The sequence below is a fragment of the Canis lupus genome, chromosome 5 (genome assembly GCF_011100685.1).
Source record: "Canis lupus familiaris isolate Mischka breed German Shepherd chromosome 5, alternate assembly UU_Cfam_GSD_1.0, whole genome shotgun sequence".
In the NCBI taxonomy this organism is placed as follows: Eukaryota; Metazoa; Chordata; class Mammalia; order Carnivora; family Canidae; genus Canis; species Canis lupus.
The window spans coordinates 24675234-24692076 of record NC_049226.1 but is presented as its reverse complement, the minus strand read 5'-3'; the positions used below and the strand labels follow the sequence as shown (position 1 = coordinate 24692076).

The following is a 16843-nucleotide window of genomic DNA, read 5'->3' as shown; positions in this document are numbered from 1 at the left end:
CTCTCATGAATAAATAAATAAAACATAAAAAAAAAAAGATTGATTCTAAAAACCAACTTTTGAAACCCCTGGGGTGCCATCCATAATACCAGCCACCTAGGACTCCCACCTTCCCTAATTTCTTCTTGTCCCATGCATCCTTGTCTTGGGGAATCCACAAACGTGTCCTCCTATAACCCAGTCAACCTTCTTCCTAGGAGATTAGCATGCAGTCATTAAACTCCAGGCAATAGGAAAGTGGCCGGCTCCCTACAAAGAAGCCTCCCAGAGTCTCCTGGCCTGACCTCGAGTCTTCCTGCTCTGCTCCCCAATGAGATGGGGGCATGACCATGTTCATGACCCAAGAGTCCTCAGGGAAGTACACTATGCTCCCCCCACCAGACAGATGTGGCTCTCACCTGAGCAGGAATCAGGAATTCAGCCCTTGGCTCTGCCCCTCTTGTCTAATCCTCCAAATTCACAACAGATAGACCAAATAAACGTTGTATACCAGTTGTTACCAAGTAAAGGTGTCATTTACACTCAACCAACAGATGGACTAGGGAACTGAAGTTTCAAAGGAATGCCTCTAGGTGTGTCAACGGTGGGGGCAGATTCTCCAAGGCAGCTGCAATCAATCTTATTGACAAATTTCAGGAGAAATAAGATATTGGAGGGTGGGGTGGGGGAAGAGTTGGTGTTCTTGGTGACAGTGGTGATGGTGGTGTGTCTGTGCACGTCCCCACATGGAAAGGTGTGCACTGCTCTAGCAGCCTTTTCACAAAGACCAAGCTGGATGAAGTCTCACATGGGCTCACAAGACCAAAGTCAAGAAAGAAATCTGGAAGAATGAAAAAATATTAAATACTTAGGCAAAAGTGGAAAAGCACAGTCACCTAGCAGGAAGAACATCACATCTGTGGTCAGTGAAGGTGGGACTCCGTGTGGAAACTCCAGCTTCTAGCTCTGCGAATCCTCCCCATCATACCAGAATCCAGCCTCTCTGCTGGGCAAGCGGTGGGTAGTAACCACTGATGGTGGGATGATCTCAGGGAACCATCTGAATACTTGCTATATGGTCATGGAGTCAACAATTGTTCAAATGACTTTGATGTTTTTTGTGGGCATCACTTCTGTTTCCCTTTCAACCTAACTTTCCTCCCCCAAAAGTATCTGCATTTTATTTTTCTAAAGAATTTATTTGAAAGAGACAGAGAGCAAGTGAGAGGGAGCACAAGCAGGGGGGTGGGATGGAGGGAGAGGAAGCAGCAGGCCCCCCCCGCCCTCGCTGAGCAAGGAGCCCGATGTGGGACTGGGTCCCAGGACTCTGGGATCATGATGAGCTGAAGGCAGATGCTCAACCACTGAGCCACCCAGGCACCCAGTATCTGCACTTTAGGTGGCTCAGTTTGTTGAGCAACCGACTCGTGATTTCAGCTTCTCCCTCTCCCTCTACTCCTCCCCACCCCATCTCTCAAATAAAATTTTTTTTTAATTGCTCAAATTAGACAATATCGAAATAAAGTGTCCAAACAAACATTTGGGACATTAAATCCTACAAGTAAAAATTCTGCTGTTCTAAAGAGCCCGGACGCCCCTGGGGATAGCATCTCTGGCTGCTGGACGCTCAAAGTGCCCAAAGACTACGGAGAACCGCATGTTCAGCATTAATTTCCTCATAAATCTCTTGCCTTTTAATCAGCTAAGTGGCTATCTGCTGAATTTCCCTGATTTATGGATATCTTTTGAGGGCTGAGGATATGTCCAGATACTAAGTGATTAAATGTGGATGAAAATGGCACATCACCATAATAATGACAGAAGAGAGAGTCGTGACTAGGCAGACAGCTTCTCGAAAGGGCAGGCTCCGGGCTGCAGGGAAACCTGCAGTAACAGGCTGGGTTTTGCACGAAAATCTTCCCACCTCCTCTGCCAAGGCGCTGTGCTGGCTCAGCAGGGCCCGGGCGGCCAGCCCCTCGGCATTCGGGGTTGCAGGAGCAGGAGCGCGGGCCCTGCAAGGAGCCCTGGCTTCGGTGCCTGGGAACGCCATCCTCTGGCTGCGCATCAGAGACGGTGCCCTGCCGAGGGCACTCATCGCAACACCCTCTTTAAAAACAAAACATGCTGATTTAATGGGGCATTGCGGAGGCGAAGATGAAAGAGGACGGTTCAGGTCACAGGTCTTGTTCCACCTGTTAAAGCGCCACCTGCTGGACAAGCCGTGGAGAACACGTGGGGGGCGGGGCCCGGGAAGGTGAGACGGGGGTCGGGTCGCCGTCTGTCCACAGGAGAACCTACCTTCAAAGCGCAGTGAAACGACCCCAGCACTCTTCTTCCGGCATGACCACAGGCCAAATGCACAATTTATTACCTCTATACAACATGAGGGAACAATCCAGCAGCCCTATTATACTATTCAGCAGGGGCTTTTTTTTTTTAATGGCATGAATATCTACAAGAACATAGTGAAAAATCAATATTGTCCTAATAGGCTGGAAAAGAATTTAGGAGAGGTTCTCAGCTTAAGAATGTGTTATGTTTCAAAAGCTTGTAGGTGAGCCAGATGTTTGAAAGCACATTTTCCATGAAAGTGGTATTATAGAGACTGGTGAAACTCTCAGTCTTTACAAACTTATTTAAACCAGGATGCACAGCTTTGCAGTACTATTAATTGCCGACTGTCATTCACAGCATTGCTTCTCTGGAACACTGAATTCTAAGTGTTAATTTAGGATGCTCAGGTTCGAGAAACAGTAGAGCAGGGCAGGATAATACTGCCTGTATATGCCTGCACAAAAGGCCTTACTTGAGGTCTTCCCTTAAATGTTTTTAACTTTGACCAAAGACAAAGTTCATTTAATAAATGCCCAAGGGGGTGCCTGGGTGGCTGTCAGTCAAGCGTCTGCCTTCCACTCAGGCCATGATCCCAGGGTCCTGGGATGGGCCCCATGTCAAACTCTCTGCTCAGTAGGGAGCCTGCTTCTCCCTCTGCCGGCCAATCCCGGACCTGCTTGTGCCCTTTCATATAAACAAAATATTTTTAAAAAAGCTTTAAAAATTAAAAATAAATAAAAAGTTTATTCCAGCAAAAGATTGTGGGCTCGCTCTGAAATCCCCTCCATCCCAACTTAACCCGGGATGAGTCTGCATTACCTTACAGAAGACATGATTCTGAAAAGTTGCCTATGAAGAAATCCTAATATATTATTAAGTCATTGAAAATCCAGAAGGGGAACTGGTTAGTCAAAGAAACCACACAATGACTGTACTTCCATGAAATCAAAAATTTTTAATAACATGAACACTTACTCTCGATTTCTTTATTACATTAAAAAAAGTTTACATACAGAGTTTTTGTAAAGTGGCAGAGTGGTAGTTGATATAATGATGCTACATGCTTGCACTTTGTATTGAAGAAGTATCATAAAAATCTCATGGCACATTATAAATATTTGGTGAGAAGTAGTGTAGAGAACAATGCAGAGAGGGTCCCTAGGTTTTCTGCACCACCCTCTTTCTAGCTTCTATGGTACTCACACTTGTTTCTCAGGATTTCTCAAGTGCTACTCCACCCATTTTGCTGCCATATGCAATCAATCAGAAGACTTGGTGTGGCATAAAGGCCACAAGGCTTGTGGACAAGGACTACCTCAGCAAGACAAAAGCCAAAAGCCTCCAACGGTGGAAAGCTACTCCACGACCACCCTGGACTGCCCAATCCCGACTGGCCAGCCCAGTGGACAACCTGCTCTCGGCTCTGTCTCAAGGCTGGATCATGCCCCACCGTGTGGGGCACCCCATTTCCCTGACGCTAGCAGGGATGGATCCTCAAACCCACAGAAACGCAATCCTAGCCATCTTGCCTTCTGCTCTATTTTCATCTTTCTACTTTTGATACATTATTTGTATTCCTTTGTAAAATCTAACCCCTGGAATCAATCCAGTGTTGCAGTGCTCGTTCCCCAGGTAGTAATTTTCCAAGCGTCCCCTCCGGGTTAGCAGGCTCAGCCTGCCTCCAGTGATAGCCCCCCATTTCCCGGGGAAACCTGGGAGGGCATCTCCTTCTCCAGCTACAAGGCGGCAGAATGGATCTCTTGCAGGGTCTCCTCAAGCTTTAGTCCTAGGTTGTCAATCCCGATGCTGGTGATGGGCGGCACGCTGCTCTCTGCAGGCTCAGCTGTGCGTGTCGGGGTGGAGCAGTACAGAATGAACCCCAACATGATGATGGTGAAGGACAGGATGTAGAGCCCGGAAAACTAGGAGAAGAACAGACTATGGATCACGGTCTCTGATAAACACGGTTGCTGCTGCCTTTGCCAACTCTGCTTTAAGGATTCCCTTCTCATCATCTTTTTTTCTGAAAGCTGCCTAAGGAGAAAGTTGCCCCAAGCCCTCCCGTGTGTATACTGGTCAATGCACGGTCTTGGACAACATCACCTGCCACATCAGCCAAGTGGATCCTTGGATCTCTAGGAAATGGAACTTCTGCCTTTCTCTGTGATAGTCCAGCTGTACTTTCACCTTGCAACCAGTCCCACTTAGGGGAGAGAATCAAAGGTCAGCATGGATACCATGACAGAGCCAATTTCAGACCCGAAGTACCGCATATGAAGTACTGGTATGAAACAGAGAAACACCTAAGATAAAATGTGGATGTACAGAGGTGACAAGTCCCCAACAACCCTTCATGTGTGCTATGCCATAAAATCCATGTTGTTAAAGTTTAATAAATTATCTTTCAGGAGACCAGTGTTACACAATTTTTTGAGAGAGAGAGGCAGAGACACAGGCAGAGGGAGAAGCAGGCTCCACACAGGGAGCCCCATGTGGGACTCGATCCCGAGACTCTAGGATCACACCCTGGGCTGAAGGCAGGCACCAAACCACTGAGCCACCCAGGCATCCCTACACAATCAAATTTAAGGTGGACTGGGTAGATGCAGGTTTTTAGAGCTCATGAGACATCGTTTTTCAGAAAAGTCTCAAACCCAGAGAGGGTACAGGCCAGAAGACCACAGGGAACGATGCCCTGTGGGAGGAATCTCCTACACTCTCTGCTCCCAGCAGCTCTGGCTGCAGCAAGAGCCCATTCTGACAGACACACCACAAGGACAGACAGGAATTCCTGGTGACCTTCTCCAACCCACCCCCTTTTCAGGAAAACAACCATCCAGGGCAAAATGCAGTGAAGACAAAACATCAATTCATTGTGTATTATACTGAAAATGGCATTCTGACATATGCCCAAAGTTCAAATAAATAATATTATACACTCTATTTGCTCTGATTTGAACTGAGGATCCATACAAAAGTTCAAGTATTAAGGAAATTAATATTTGTTTTCAACAGCATGAAAGATAAAACACAGAAAGAGAAAAGCTAAAGACTGACCAAGGATGATGTAGTAAAAGTTAAGGAAAATAATGTATAATTAAATGCCTAGGATCATTTCTTTTCCTTGAAACAGTAAACTCAAATTGATGAATGGTCTTGCTAATCTGATTTTAAAGTTAAGAACGGAGCATATACTGGGGCACCTGAGTGGTTCAGTCGGTTGACTTCTGCTCAGGTCGTGATCTCAAGATTATGGGATCAAGCCCTGCGTTGGGTGCCCCACTCAGAAGGGGGAGTCTGCTTCTCCCTCTCCCTGTGTCCTCCCCACTCCTCATGCTCTCTCTCAAATAAATAAAATCTTAAAAAAAAAAAAAAAAAAGAATAGAGCACACTATTTTTGGTCAAGCCAATAAGATATTTTTAAATAAATATTTCATAGTATGCCCCCAAAGAGTTCTAATGCCTAAAAGGAATTCTAATAAAGGGATGACAAAGAAAAACAGTAGGAAAACACAACAGATTGGAAAAGGAGAGGAGAGGAAGAGAAAAAGAAGAAAAAAAACAGATACTGTCCCCAAATTAGGAGGAACTAAATAGAGTTTTGAAATGAATATTAAGTACAGTGCTGGTCATCTTCAGCTCTGAGCTTCTGTGAGTCATCACTGGCTTCCCCACGTTAGTTTTTTTAAAGATGCTCAATTATTTCTTAACCGTAAGACTCTACAGCTTTTTAAGGAATGGGACAGCCACAGCCCTCTCCAAAGCCACAGCCCTCTCCTCAACTGCTGAGCCACCCAGGCGTCCCTGTGTCTGGATTTATACAGGAAGTTTCTTGTTGCTACTTTGGTCAGTATTGTTTCAAGATCAATTTCAGAGGAGGCAGAGTCTGACACTGAGGAGTATGGAAATTCTTAAACTTCTTTTTCATCCATCCATTTAAAAAAAAACAGAGCCAGGAGACACCTGGGTGGCTCAGCGGTCGAGCATCTGCTTTTGGCTCAAGGTGTGATCCCGGAGTCCTGGGATCGAGTCCTGCTTCGGGCTCCCTGCAGGGAGCCTGCTTCTGCCTCTGCCTGTGTCTCTGCCTCTCTCTCTGTGTGTCTCTCATGAAATAAATAAACAAATAAATAAATAAAAATAAAAAAATAAAATAAAAAATCAGAGCCAAAGTTATTGTACATACTACAATTTTAAGAACTGGTAGTATATTGGGCTTATAATTTTGTCTTTAAAAACTGTTTCTAAAATGCCAGGTCTCTTCTTTAAGCTCTGAATGGTTTTCCACCTCTGTAATTTACTCTAAAGATCACACAAGACTTCCCCTTTGGTCTACAAGTCTTGAAACGGCCTTTGAACAAAAACAATCAAATCTGATCTAAGAGTGAGCTGCTAGACATGCAGGGACAAAAATACGTAAGGCAAAAGAACTGAGAAAGAATTGAAAGTTTGCATGCTCTAATTTTGAGAATAACAGTTTAAAGTTACACAGTCAAAAAAATGACACACAAAAAGGCTTTTTCATGTTAACATTAAGAGCAGTGATGGGCAGCCCCAGTGGCTCAGCGGTTTAGCGCTGCCTTCAGCCAAGGGTGTGATCCTGGAGACCAGGGATCGGGTCCCACGTCAGGCTCCCTGCATGGAGCCTGCTTCTCCCTCTGCCTGTCTCTCTCTCGTACGAATAAATAAATAAAATATTAAAAAAAAAAAAAACATTAAGAGCAGCGAAAGAGCAAATATCTACAGAAGGGAGCTGACGATAGGTAGTGGCAGGTATACTTTCCCTTCAAAGCTTTTATTTCTGTAACCTTACTTCCTCCTTCCCACCTGGATACTATTTTACTTAGAAGAAGTTAAACTACTAAAGCTAAATCAATATACTGGGTTTAAAAAGAAAAAAGCGCAGGTGAGTGGGGCCGTATGTCCCATAGATAACCCATCACCACTAAGCTTCACCGTAGAGTAGAAACACCATCATCCCCTAGTGGCGGCCACCTGAAATGCGAGCACAGCACCACAGCTCACTTCTAAGGCTCACTTTGCAGCCCTCAGCAATTGTTCTCATTCAAAAAGAGAAAAATCTGGGCCTGTCAGATCATTTCTCTGATTCTCTGCATCTGTTACTTTTTAATGATGCTACTAAAAAGCTATAAATACTCCTCCGGTCTTAGTTCAGGAATACCTTAACCAGCAAGTTTGTAAAGATAACACCCAGTTTCTGTAACCTTGCAAGGCAAAATGGTCTATGCTTGTTAAGCAAAAATTTCTGAGAACTCACTGAACTAGGCATTGTGAGCTCATGGCCAGTTCCTGGGAATAGTGTAAATCAGTGCCAAACAATTTCTGCCTGGATACAAAATTTTTACAAGGACAAAGAAATGTATCAAGCAACAGTCAATATTCTAACTTATTTGTTCCAAGCTGGTCAACAAGCATTCACTGAAGGTATACTAAAGAAAGACTCCAGTGTAGCAGTTCTGAAAGTGTGCTCCCCAGACCTTGAGGGTACCCAAGACCCCCTTCAGAAGTAACATCAAAACTCTTTTTTTAACACTAATAAGATGCTATCTGCCTGGAGTGTGGACTGTCCAATGAAATTCTTGCCAGCAAGATAGGTTTTATTTTTGGATCTAAAATATTAAAGACACCTATTACTTCTTTTAGACCAAGCAAGTGTTCCTCTTTGAACATGTTCAATTTGCTTACCTTGTAGCCAAACAGAAAGAGTCCAAAGAAAAGACTGTAGAGGTCGGCTGTCAGGATGCCCAAGTTGACAGAAGTGGCACTAGTGACTTTAATCACTAGTGGCATGAAGCTGTATAGGCAAAACATACAGAGGGCAAACGCCACAAACAGCAGGGCTATGGGGAAAAAAAGTGGAGTACTTACTTAAAATTACGGGAGAAATTCCCTGATCCTTTAACACACCATATACAAAGCCACTTTGTTAACGCTCAGCATTGCACATGAGACACAGAAAGTGCTTGGGGAAAAAAAATAATAATAACCAGATATGACACAGAGGAAGGACTTCAAAATTGCAACAGGGTGTTAGATGGTGAAGGCCATGGACTTGCTCATGGCGTTACTAACAGCTCTGGCTGCCACTTCATCCACCCACCCCAGGCAGCGGGACGCCGGGATAAAAGGCCAACCAGTGATCCTGAAACCAGGATCACTAAGAAAAATCACCCAGTATCTCTCGTGTGCTTTTATCTGGTTCACCGGTTGGACATGATTTGTGTAACCTGATTCAGAATAAAGTAATTTTATTCATCCAAGGCAGCTGGCTGTTAGATCCATTATCTTTTGTTCATCTCATTAAACTGAGCACTTCCAGAAAGCACAGTGTAACCACCCTCTTCAGGACCCAGCTCATCACAGAGGGGCCTTGCTATTTAGGTCCACAACCACTCTTTCAACTCCACCCCCATATTCAACACCCCCACCCCACTCACACTCTCACACACTCTGGCAATCCAAAGTTACTTAATTGAATTAAATTATCCAAGCACAGCATATGAACTTCAATGACATTTTACAGACTATTTTTAACTTCTTTCCACCCACCATTAAGTGGCTCGAGTCTTTCCTAACTGTTCCACCACTGTTTTCTACATTATTTATTTGTGCAGATGCCCAGGAATATGAGGCGAGAGTCATAATGGAAGGTGGTGGGTGATGACACGCCATCACATTATTTGGGTTAATGTTTCACAGATTACATCAAGCAGACAAGCTGCACACGAAGTTTGAAGACTTGCCATGCAGATCTAATTGAAAGTCGGTGTGACCAAAGGTCAGCCTTGTTCAGAATTCCTAGTAAAGAAAAGCTATTCCTGAAGGTAAAGATTAAGAATTAACTCCTGTGGAGGTTCATTTTCAGAGAAAACTCACTGTAAACCCCTGGAGTTCTCTGTGTATCGAATTACTCTGTGATTTTACGTAAAGGTTAAATATTACTTAAATGAAGTATTTATTTCTCAACGTATGTTTTTGTCACTTGGAGGAAAGGATACTGACCAAAAAAAAAAAAAAAAAGATGATCATTTATGTACGTACCAATTTTCCAGTCCCACTGAATGCTGGCAATATCCTTATATTCCACGATCAATCTATAAGATTAAAACAAGAAGTCAACGAGAGATCCAAATACTCATTTTCACTAGTTTATAAGCATTTTATTTGCTATCCTTCAGCTAAGGTGAGGAGTTATGTTGACTTTTAAATTTTTCTTAGGGTATAAAAATAAATATCTTTAATATAAGTGACAAAGAATAAAAACAAAGGAGCCCACAAACATGCTTGACACCCTTCAAAGCACTTTTCCAATAGCAGCCAGCATGGCATTATGTTTTCCATTTGAATAGGGAGCTACTATTTTCTGGAAATAATTGAAAAATAAAGTCTGTACTGGTAATGCCTCTACCACACTGTAAGCAGAAATCCTAAGCATTGCACACACATGGAAAATGAGGCAAAATCCTTGCTATTTCGAGAATCTTCTAACAGCTGGTTACACGTTACTGATTTCAAATGGGAATGGGGGCCAAATCAACAATGAATATTAGTAGCTGGAAAGTAATCATGTACCATATATGTACTTATTTTGGTTTTTAAAGGAGATTTTAGACTCTTACAGCTGTATGCCGCTGATGAGTGTCCCAAATAAGCCCACCATCCCTAAAAACTCCTGTCTGCTCAGCTTCTTCACAACATATTCTTCACACACGTTGGAAACAGCATAGAGGGATGCTCCAAGAAGGACCAAGATGTCACCGATCAGTACATCACTACCTACAGGAAGATAAGACACAGAAAGGTAGAAGATATCACTGTAGGGGATCTGCTCTAGCTTGTTTCTGGGAGTTTATCTGGTTAGCATTCATTTAAATAAGATTTTACAGAAGGAGAAACCCTGGTTTCTGGACATTTAAGGACTCTAACTCCTCCTCTCACTTTCTGGCACAATCCTGCTGTGATGTTTCATGTTTTGACCCCTTAGGAGACAATGAGACTGGAAGATGGAGTACATACGATAATGTAAGGAAACGATTCTATGACATAGAAATTAATGGAATTTATGGAAGGGAATTCACTAAAAACTACAGAGAAGGAAGTGAGGTGGTCAAGGGAATTGTCCTTCAAAGGACACAGTGAAGTCACTCCCTTCACTATGAACTCAAAGACTGTTTTTAGATTTTATACCATCAATTGCCTGAACTTTGACCCAAAGAATGTCCAAGTGTTCACGCACAGAGCGACTGGAAAAGAAGTCATACCAAGTTTCCTTTTGATAAAAACCCAAGAACCTACAGTAGGTTTTCCAGTAGCTAATCTAAATGTATGGACCAAAAGAAGACTATTGCAAATATTTAAAGACATTTCTCTCTCATGAGACAAAACAAAACTATTTAGTGTGACAAAAATGAGCAAGGACCATGGGTGAGGAGGAACATGAAGTGTGCTTTGTGGAAGAGGTTTCCATAGCAGAAGCAAGTAAATCTGAAAGTAAAACTTAAAAGACAGTCTAACCAGGACATGTTTTCTGTCTTTTGCCATATATCTTTTCAACAGAAAAGTAAAAACATGAGTAAAACTTTTTTCTGTGAACTGAACGGGAAATGAGTACCACAGCCTCACCTGAGTTGTCTTCCCTCCCTGCTAGTATGTCTGCACCAACCATCGTCCCCACACCCAACAGACAAACAGCCACAGCGATGAAGTGGATCACTCTGTATCTTGCATAAAGGATAAACCATGAGAGAGCCATCAACACAGGAATCCCAAAGCAGTCCAAAAGCTGCAGGGAAGGAAAAACAAACAGCTTCAGGCATCCGTCCTTGGCTAAAAGATGGGTAAATAATAATTAGCACTGATTACTGCCAGCTCTGGATATTTCATTCAGTGATTTACCTGGATTAACTCTTTGAATCTTCACAACCCTGTGAGATTGAAATCACAATACCCATTTTTACACATGAGGGAAACAAAGGCACAGACAGGTGAAATGAGCTGCCCTCAAATCCTATAGATTTGGAAGAAGTGGGAGAACCAGCTGAGGACCCCAGGAATCCTGCCTGACAGCCTGTGCTGTGCATTCATCCTTAGGCCCAGGAGGCTGACCTGCCTTCCCTCCTGCACCAGCTCACTCACTCAACGAATACTTTCGCATCTCACATGTGGGACACATGAAGAGAAGAGCTGGAGTGTAGAAAACAGGAGGGACACAGCCCAGTCCTCAGGAGCATGCAAAAGGCTAGACAGACAGACTAAATAGTCAAGCAAGCAGATACTTAATTGTAGTTGGGCTGAGTGCCACTAAGAAATGCAGGTGATCGTCAGAAAGGCTAAAGACGCCGTCTCCCTGGACAAAGTGTCCAACCCCACCCTAGCTCACAGCAAATCCTCTTGTACATCTTCAACGTATATTCATTCCTCCATCACCTGTTGTTTGTGGGTCCAGAAAATACTTGCTATACCTCTGATACTGCCAGCCTAAAAGGCAGTGCCAAAATCACAATGAATTCAAAATCACTTGTAAGATAAAGGGAAAATGGAGATTATATTCACTCCATTCTTGAATTCACAGATTTTGTGAAGTGAAATCAAGGATAAAATATATTCCGCACACTAACAACATTCCTGAACCCGTTTTATATCTCCTGCTGTTCTTTTTTTAACCTTGTCTCTGACTCCCTCTGTATCTGTCTAGTTTTGGACAGGGCAGGCCCTAAATCTCCAGCAGCCTGTTTGATCCCGTCCACAGCTGCTGACTGATTGCCTTTCAAGCAATGCCATTGTTGGAGGCCGGGCACCTTGCCTCCTTATTTATTCCAGAGGCAGAACTCTAATCCCCTAAGTGGTTTACTGAGCCTGCCTGAATAACAAACCATAAAACGATGCAAATGATAACAGTCTGTCCCTGAAGACACCAGCAGAATCCAGCCATAATGACTTAACAAAGTCATTAAATATAAAAAGTAAAAAAAGGTCACTCTCAAAACTCTCACAGGAGATTCCCTACCCTTAAATTGTGTCTTAAAATCAAACTTAAATTTGTTCTATTTTGGGGGGCGGCTGGGAGTCTCCGTGGGTGGAAGCATCTGCCTTCGGCTCAAGTTATGATCTCAGGGTCCTGGGATCAAGTCCTGCATTGGGCTCCCTGTTCAGTGGGGAGTCTGCTTCTCCCTCTCCTGCTCCCCAAATAAATCATTTTCTCTGCCAAATAAATCAATAAAATCTCTAAAAAAATTTTTTTGTTCTATTTTTAACAATTTTTGGTGGGCAGTAGGTGGCCATATAAGGGAGCCGCCTGTGTCATCCTGCCATTGACCAGCTGTGTGCACTCTGAGTCCCTTGGCGTAACAGTATGAAATGAAGAGATCAGACAAATGATCCCCCAGGTCCCTTCCTACCATAAAGTTCCACAACTTTTCATCTGATATCCAGTATACTCAGCCATCTATCTATATCGATTCCCCTTTTCACCTGTACTATTGGTGATGGATGTCTTCTCTTTGATGCTTTCAGCCCCAAGAGCCTCCCTACTTAATTTAATCTTTAAAAATTATTGTTCAGCCACAGTAGGCAAGGTACTAAGACCCTCGGGTAGGGGAGGCATACATACAAAATGAGTTAGACTTTGTTAGAAATACTTTATTAGAGATAGTGCACAGAGGAGAAAGTGAGATTGAATTAAGCCTTAGAGAATGGAGGACAGGGCTTCAAAAAGTATTGTGTTCTAGAAAGACCAGAGAAATGCAATGGAGGAGAAGCTGGCTGTGGGTGGGGAATGAGCAGAAGTGGCCGTCAAGTGGGAGCCCTAGTCCACGCAGTGCCAATGGCCATGTCATGAACTTCATCAGTGGCTGCAATTACAGAATCTCTGAAGGAATCCTTAAGGAGGAGGTTCAGAGACCCCCTGAGGCAAGCTTCCACCTGCCCCGCAGATTTACCCAAACAGAGAATCAGCTTAAGGAATCCCAGTGACAGTCACCACCCACTGCAGCAGGGAGCATTAGCTCTTAGATGCCCTTTTTATAATATACTCCTTGCGAGGATCAAAAGCACCTAACTTTTGACAACCAAATGCTTAGGTTCTTCTAAGAGGCTAGAATGAAAGAAATTGTTTTTTTTTTCTCTCTCTTTTTTTTTTTAAGATTTTATTTATTTGAGAGAGAGAGCATGAGAGAGATTACAAGCAGGGGGGAGGGGTCAGGAGAGAAGCAGACTCCCCGCTGAGCAGAGAGCATGATGTGGGGCTTGATTCCAGAACCCTGGGATCATGACCTGAGCTGAAGGCAGATGCTTAACTGACTGAGCCACCCAGATGCCCAAAGAAATTGTTTTCAATAATAAGGCATGGACTTCAGTCACAAAGACCAACTGTAAGTGTTTTTGCTTAGCTATGTTTAGACCTTGTACCAATTCAAAACTGACAATCATTGGTCATCAAGCAACCAAAGTTTCTGGGAATTATAATCAAGCAATTAAATTGCATATGAGATTAGGAGGGTAGATGTGACTAGAACAATGCCATCGTCTACATACATATATGCTTAGTACCCATAATTAAAAGCACACGTAATCCTATTTGTGATTAACTTCATCCTTTAGATAACTTCTGGCTTTAATTTTTATGAATGCTGGGTTGTCTGCGTGCCTCCTGTTGATATCTGTCTGAACGCATAATTCCCCAAACCAAAAGGTCTGATGAAGACAATGCTTAGCACAAGTCAGCACAAGGTTGGGACGCCTGCGTGGCTCAATAGTTGAGCATCTGCCTTCAGCCCAAAGCATGATCCTGGGGTCCTGGGATTGAGTCCCATATCAGGCTCTCTGCATGAAGCCTGCTTCTCTCTCTGCCTGTGTCTCTGCCTCTGTGTGTGTGTGTGTGTGTGTGTGTGTGTGTGTCTCATGAATAAATAAATAAAACCTTAAAAAAAAATAGTACCAGGTTACAGAAGAGGAAATATTTAATATGATGCATTTCCAATAACAGTAGCATTTAATGTATATTCATGCTGGGACAGTACTGAATTTTCATCAATCCTTATGTCTTCCAAGTCAAATAAGTCTCATTATACTACAATTTTTCCAGAGATGAAATAAGGACATCTCTGCTTCCTAGTGAGAAAACTGATGCACCCAAAAGTTGCAGATTTACTATACTGTGAAGACTAAACCTGGTATCAGAGTCTCTCACCTTCACCTCCCTTCTTAAACCATTTCATTGTTAGCAGTGGTGAGTCAGTGTCATGCATGATACAGCTCAGAGTCTGCTAATATTAAGACAACTGAATCAGTCTTCTCAACATTGAATTAAAAAGTTCTGCTCTGCAGGAACATTTTTCTTTCAATCCAGCCAGAAAAAACCTAAAAAAGGAACAGGGATACCAGTTTTACCTCTGGCTACCCAAGATGCTTAATCTCTATCCCAGATATCTACAAGTTTCCTTCCAGTGATCTCAATGGTTCCTTTGTACTGAATATCTACTTTCCTAGAAAACTTCCTACTGGTCTGTAGCACAAAAGTATATTCCCTTGATATGCCATCTTTAGGCAAACTTAAAAAAGAACTCTTGTCAACATCATAGCATCAATTGCCAACTAAATATTTATGCTTATTTTGGTAGAAGCTGTTCTCTTCTGCAACAGCATTGGCAGTTTGGGAACCTATTAACTTGTATACATTTTCACTAATTCCAGGAAGTTTTACTCATTAGCACATATGCTCCATGAAGAAACAGATAGTATCCACCTATGTTTAGGTTTTCTGCAAGGAACAGGTTTTCAATAAAATTCGGTTAGCACATATGGGTTCAGATTCTTTTCTTGAACCTGGAAAACCCACACTGGTCAGAGGATGCCGCCTTACCTGGACGCTGGTGAGAGTCGTGTACTGGTATGCCCTGACGATCAGGTAATTAGCTTCCACGTCCGCTAGTCCAAGCAGGATATATTTCCACCATTTTCTCTTCAAGATGCACAAAAGGTTATCACCACCTGGATTAAAGAAACTTGGGTTGGGACATGTGACTTGAAAATGATGCTAGGTAGGTTAATTTAGAGATTGAAGAGTCAAAGCAAGGGTTTACTATGTATTTTGAATGCGGCCACTCCTAATTTCCATTACTTATAACCAAAATGCCTACAATAGCATTTTTTTCTGAGACCCAAGCTGTCAGCATAGATCAAGTGTTTAAAGAAAACACCAGAGACAAAGTAAATAGGACAAAAGTGATTAGATTTCCTTTCCTACTGTAACAGAAATATAATATCCAGGTATGGGTTTGGATGCTGTCATTTCTGACAAGCACAGATTATTCTAAAAAAAAAATCTCATGTTTTCTTATGAATTCATTGGTTATTTAACCTCTATACATGGTCATTCTTTTGGAAGAGATGTGCTTTCAAGAGAAAATTAAGTCAGTGATGGGTTTGGAAAAAAAAAGACTTGGTGGGACCCTTGAAGAAACACCTTTTATCTCCCAAATTCTACTTTATTCAAGTTTAACAGCAATTCACTCCTTTTGAGAATCTAGTAGGCAGGAGCTATATAGTTAGCACAGATATGAGAAGGCTTTATGGTAAAAAATAATAATAATAATAACCTACAAGTGGGAATCATAATCAAATAATTATCATTAAAGCCCAATTAGCAGGAACATCTGAAAATACAAAGTTAGTCTTCCTCAACACAATATGGCATGGCAGGTACCCACCAACCATCCCTTTGGGGAGACCTCACCAATATATTTATGAGTCACACTGACTTTCTCCTAAGGCCAATGCTTACAGAGGAGCAAAGTCCAAAGCTATCAACCATGTGTCCAATTCTACTTCCAACTCCCGAAGCTCTTGTCAAATTTGACACCTTCCCCATAAGAAGTTTTTCCCCCTCCCACAACTGGTTTCCACTTTCTTTCAAAAGTCAATCACCAATCCCGACACTGGAACACCACTGATGCACCCAGGTTCACATTACATATGATTCGCAAACACTACTCATTTGTTACAGACCTTAAAGTGATGAAAATGGAAGGTCTGCCCTTCTCGATCAGTTTGGGTTATACCCATCGTCTTCACATTTCTGAATTCAATTTCATATCATTTATTCTCATGAAGGACTATTTCATGAGTCCTGCTCTATCCTTGCGGGAAGGATGTCTGCCAGGACTAGTAGCTCCTGGTGCAGAGCAGTGGGGACAGTGGGGCTCAGAGGCAGGCTGTCTGGGCTGGATCCCAGCTCCACCACATCCCACCTATATGACTCACAGCCAGTCACCTAGGTGCTACATGCCTCAGTTTCCTCATCTGCAAAGTGGAGATAATAGTCACACCTACCTGCTTCCTTGGGAGGATCCAGTGAGGTAACACATAACCAAAATGCATTAAACAATTAAAATGATGCTTGACACAATAATATTGGCCAGAATCTAGCTTTTCCCATTTTCTAGCTAGCTAGAAATCATAATTCTATGATTCTAAAACAATTTCACCCAGGCGTCTGGGTGGCTCAGGTGGTTAA

General features: G+C 42.7%; 1 protein-coding gene across 3 annotated transcripts in view; it reads right to left on the bottom strand.

The window, feature by feature from the left end:
• Nucleotides 1-3243: 3243 nt before the first annotated feature.
• The window catches only part of SLC35F2 (solute carrier family 35 member F2), a 50277-nt gene continuing 36677 nt past the window's right edge, over nucleotides 3244-16843 (bottom strand). For all 3 annotated transcript variants that reach the window (XM_038536289.1, XM_038536290.1, XM_038536291.1), the window contains 6 exons: nucleotides 15191-15318; nucleotides 10954-11113; nucleotides 9951-10107; nucleotides 9373-9425; nucleotides 8017-8171; nucleotides 3244-4235 (listed from right to left, as the gene is read on the bottom strand). In XM_038536289.1, the coding sequence (XP_038392217.1) occupies nucleotides 4050-4235; nucleotides 8017-8171; nucleotides 9373-9425; nucleotides 9951-10107; nucleotides 10954-11113; nucleotides 15191-15318 (839 nt within the window). In that variant the 3' untranslated portion in view covers nucleotides 3244-4049. The remainder of the gene's footprint in view (nucleotides 4236-8016; nucleotides 8172-9372; nucleotides 9426-9950; nucleotides 10108-10953; nucleotides 11114-15190; nucleotides 15319-16843) is intronic.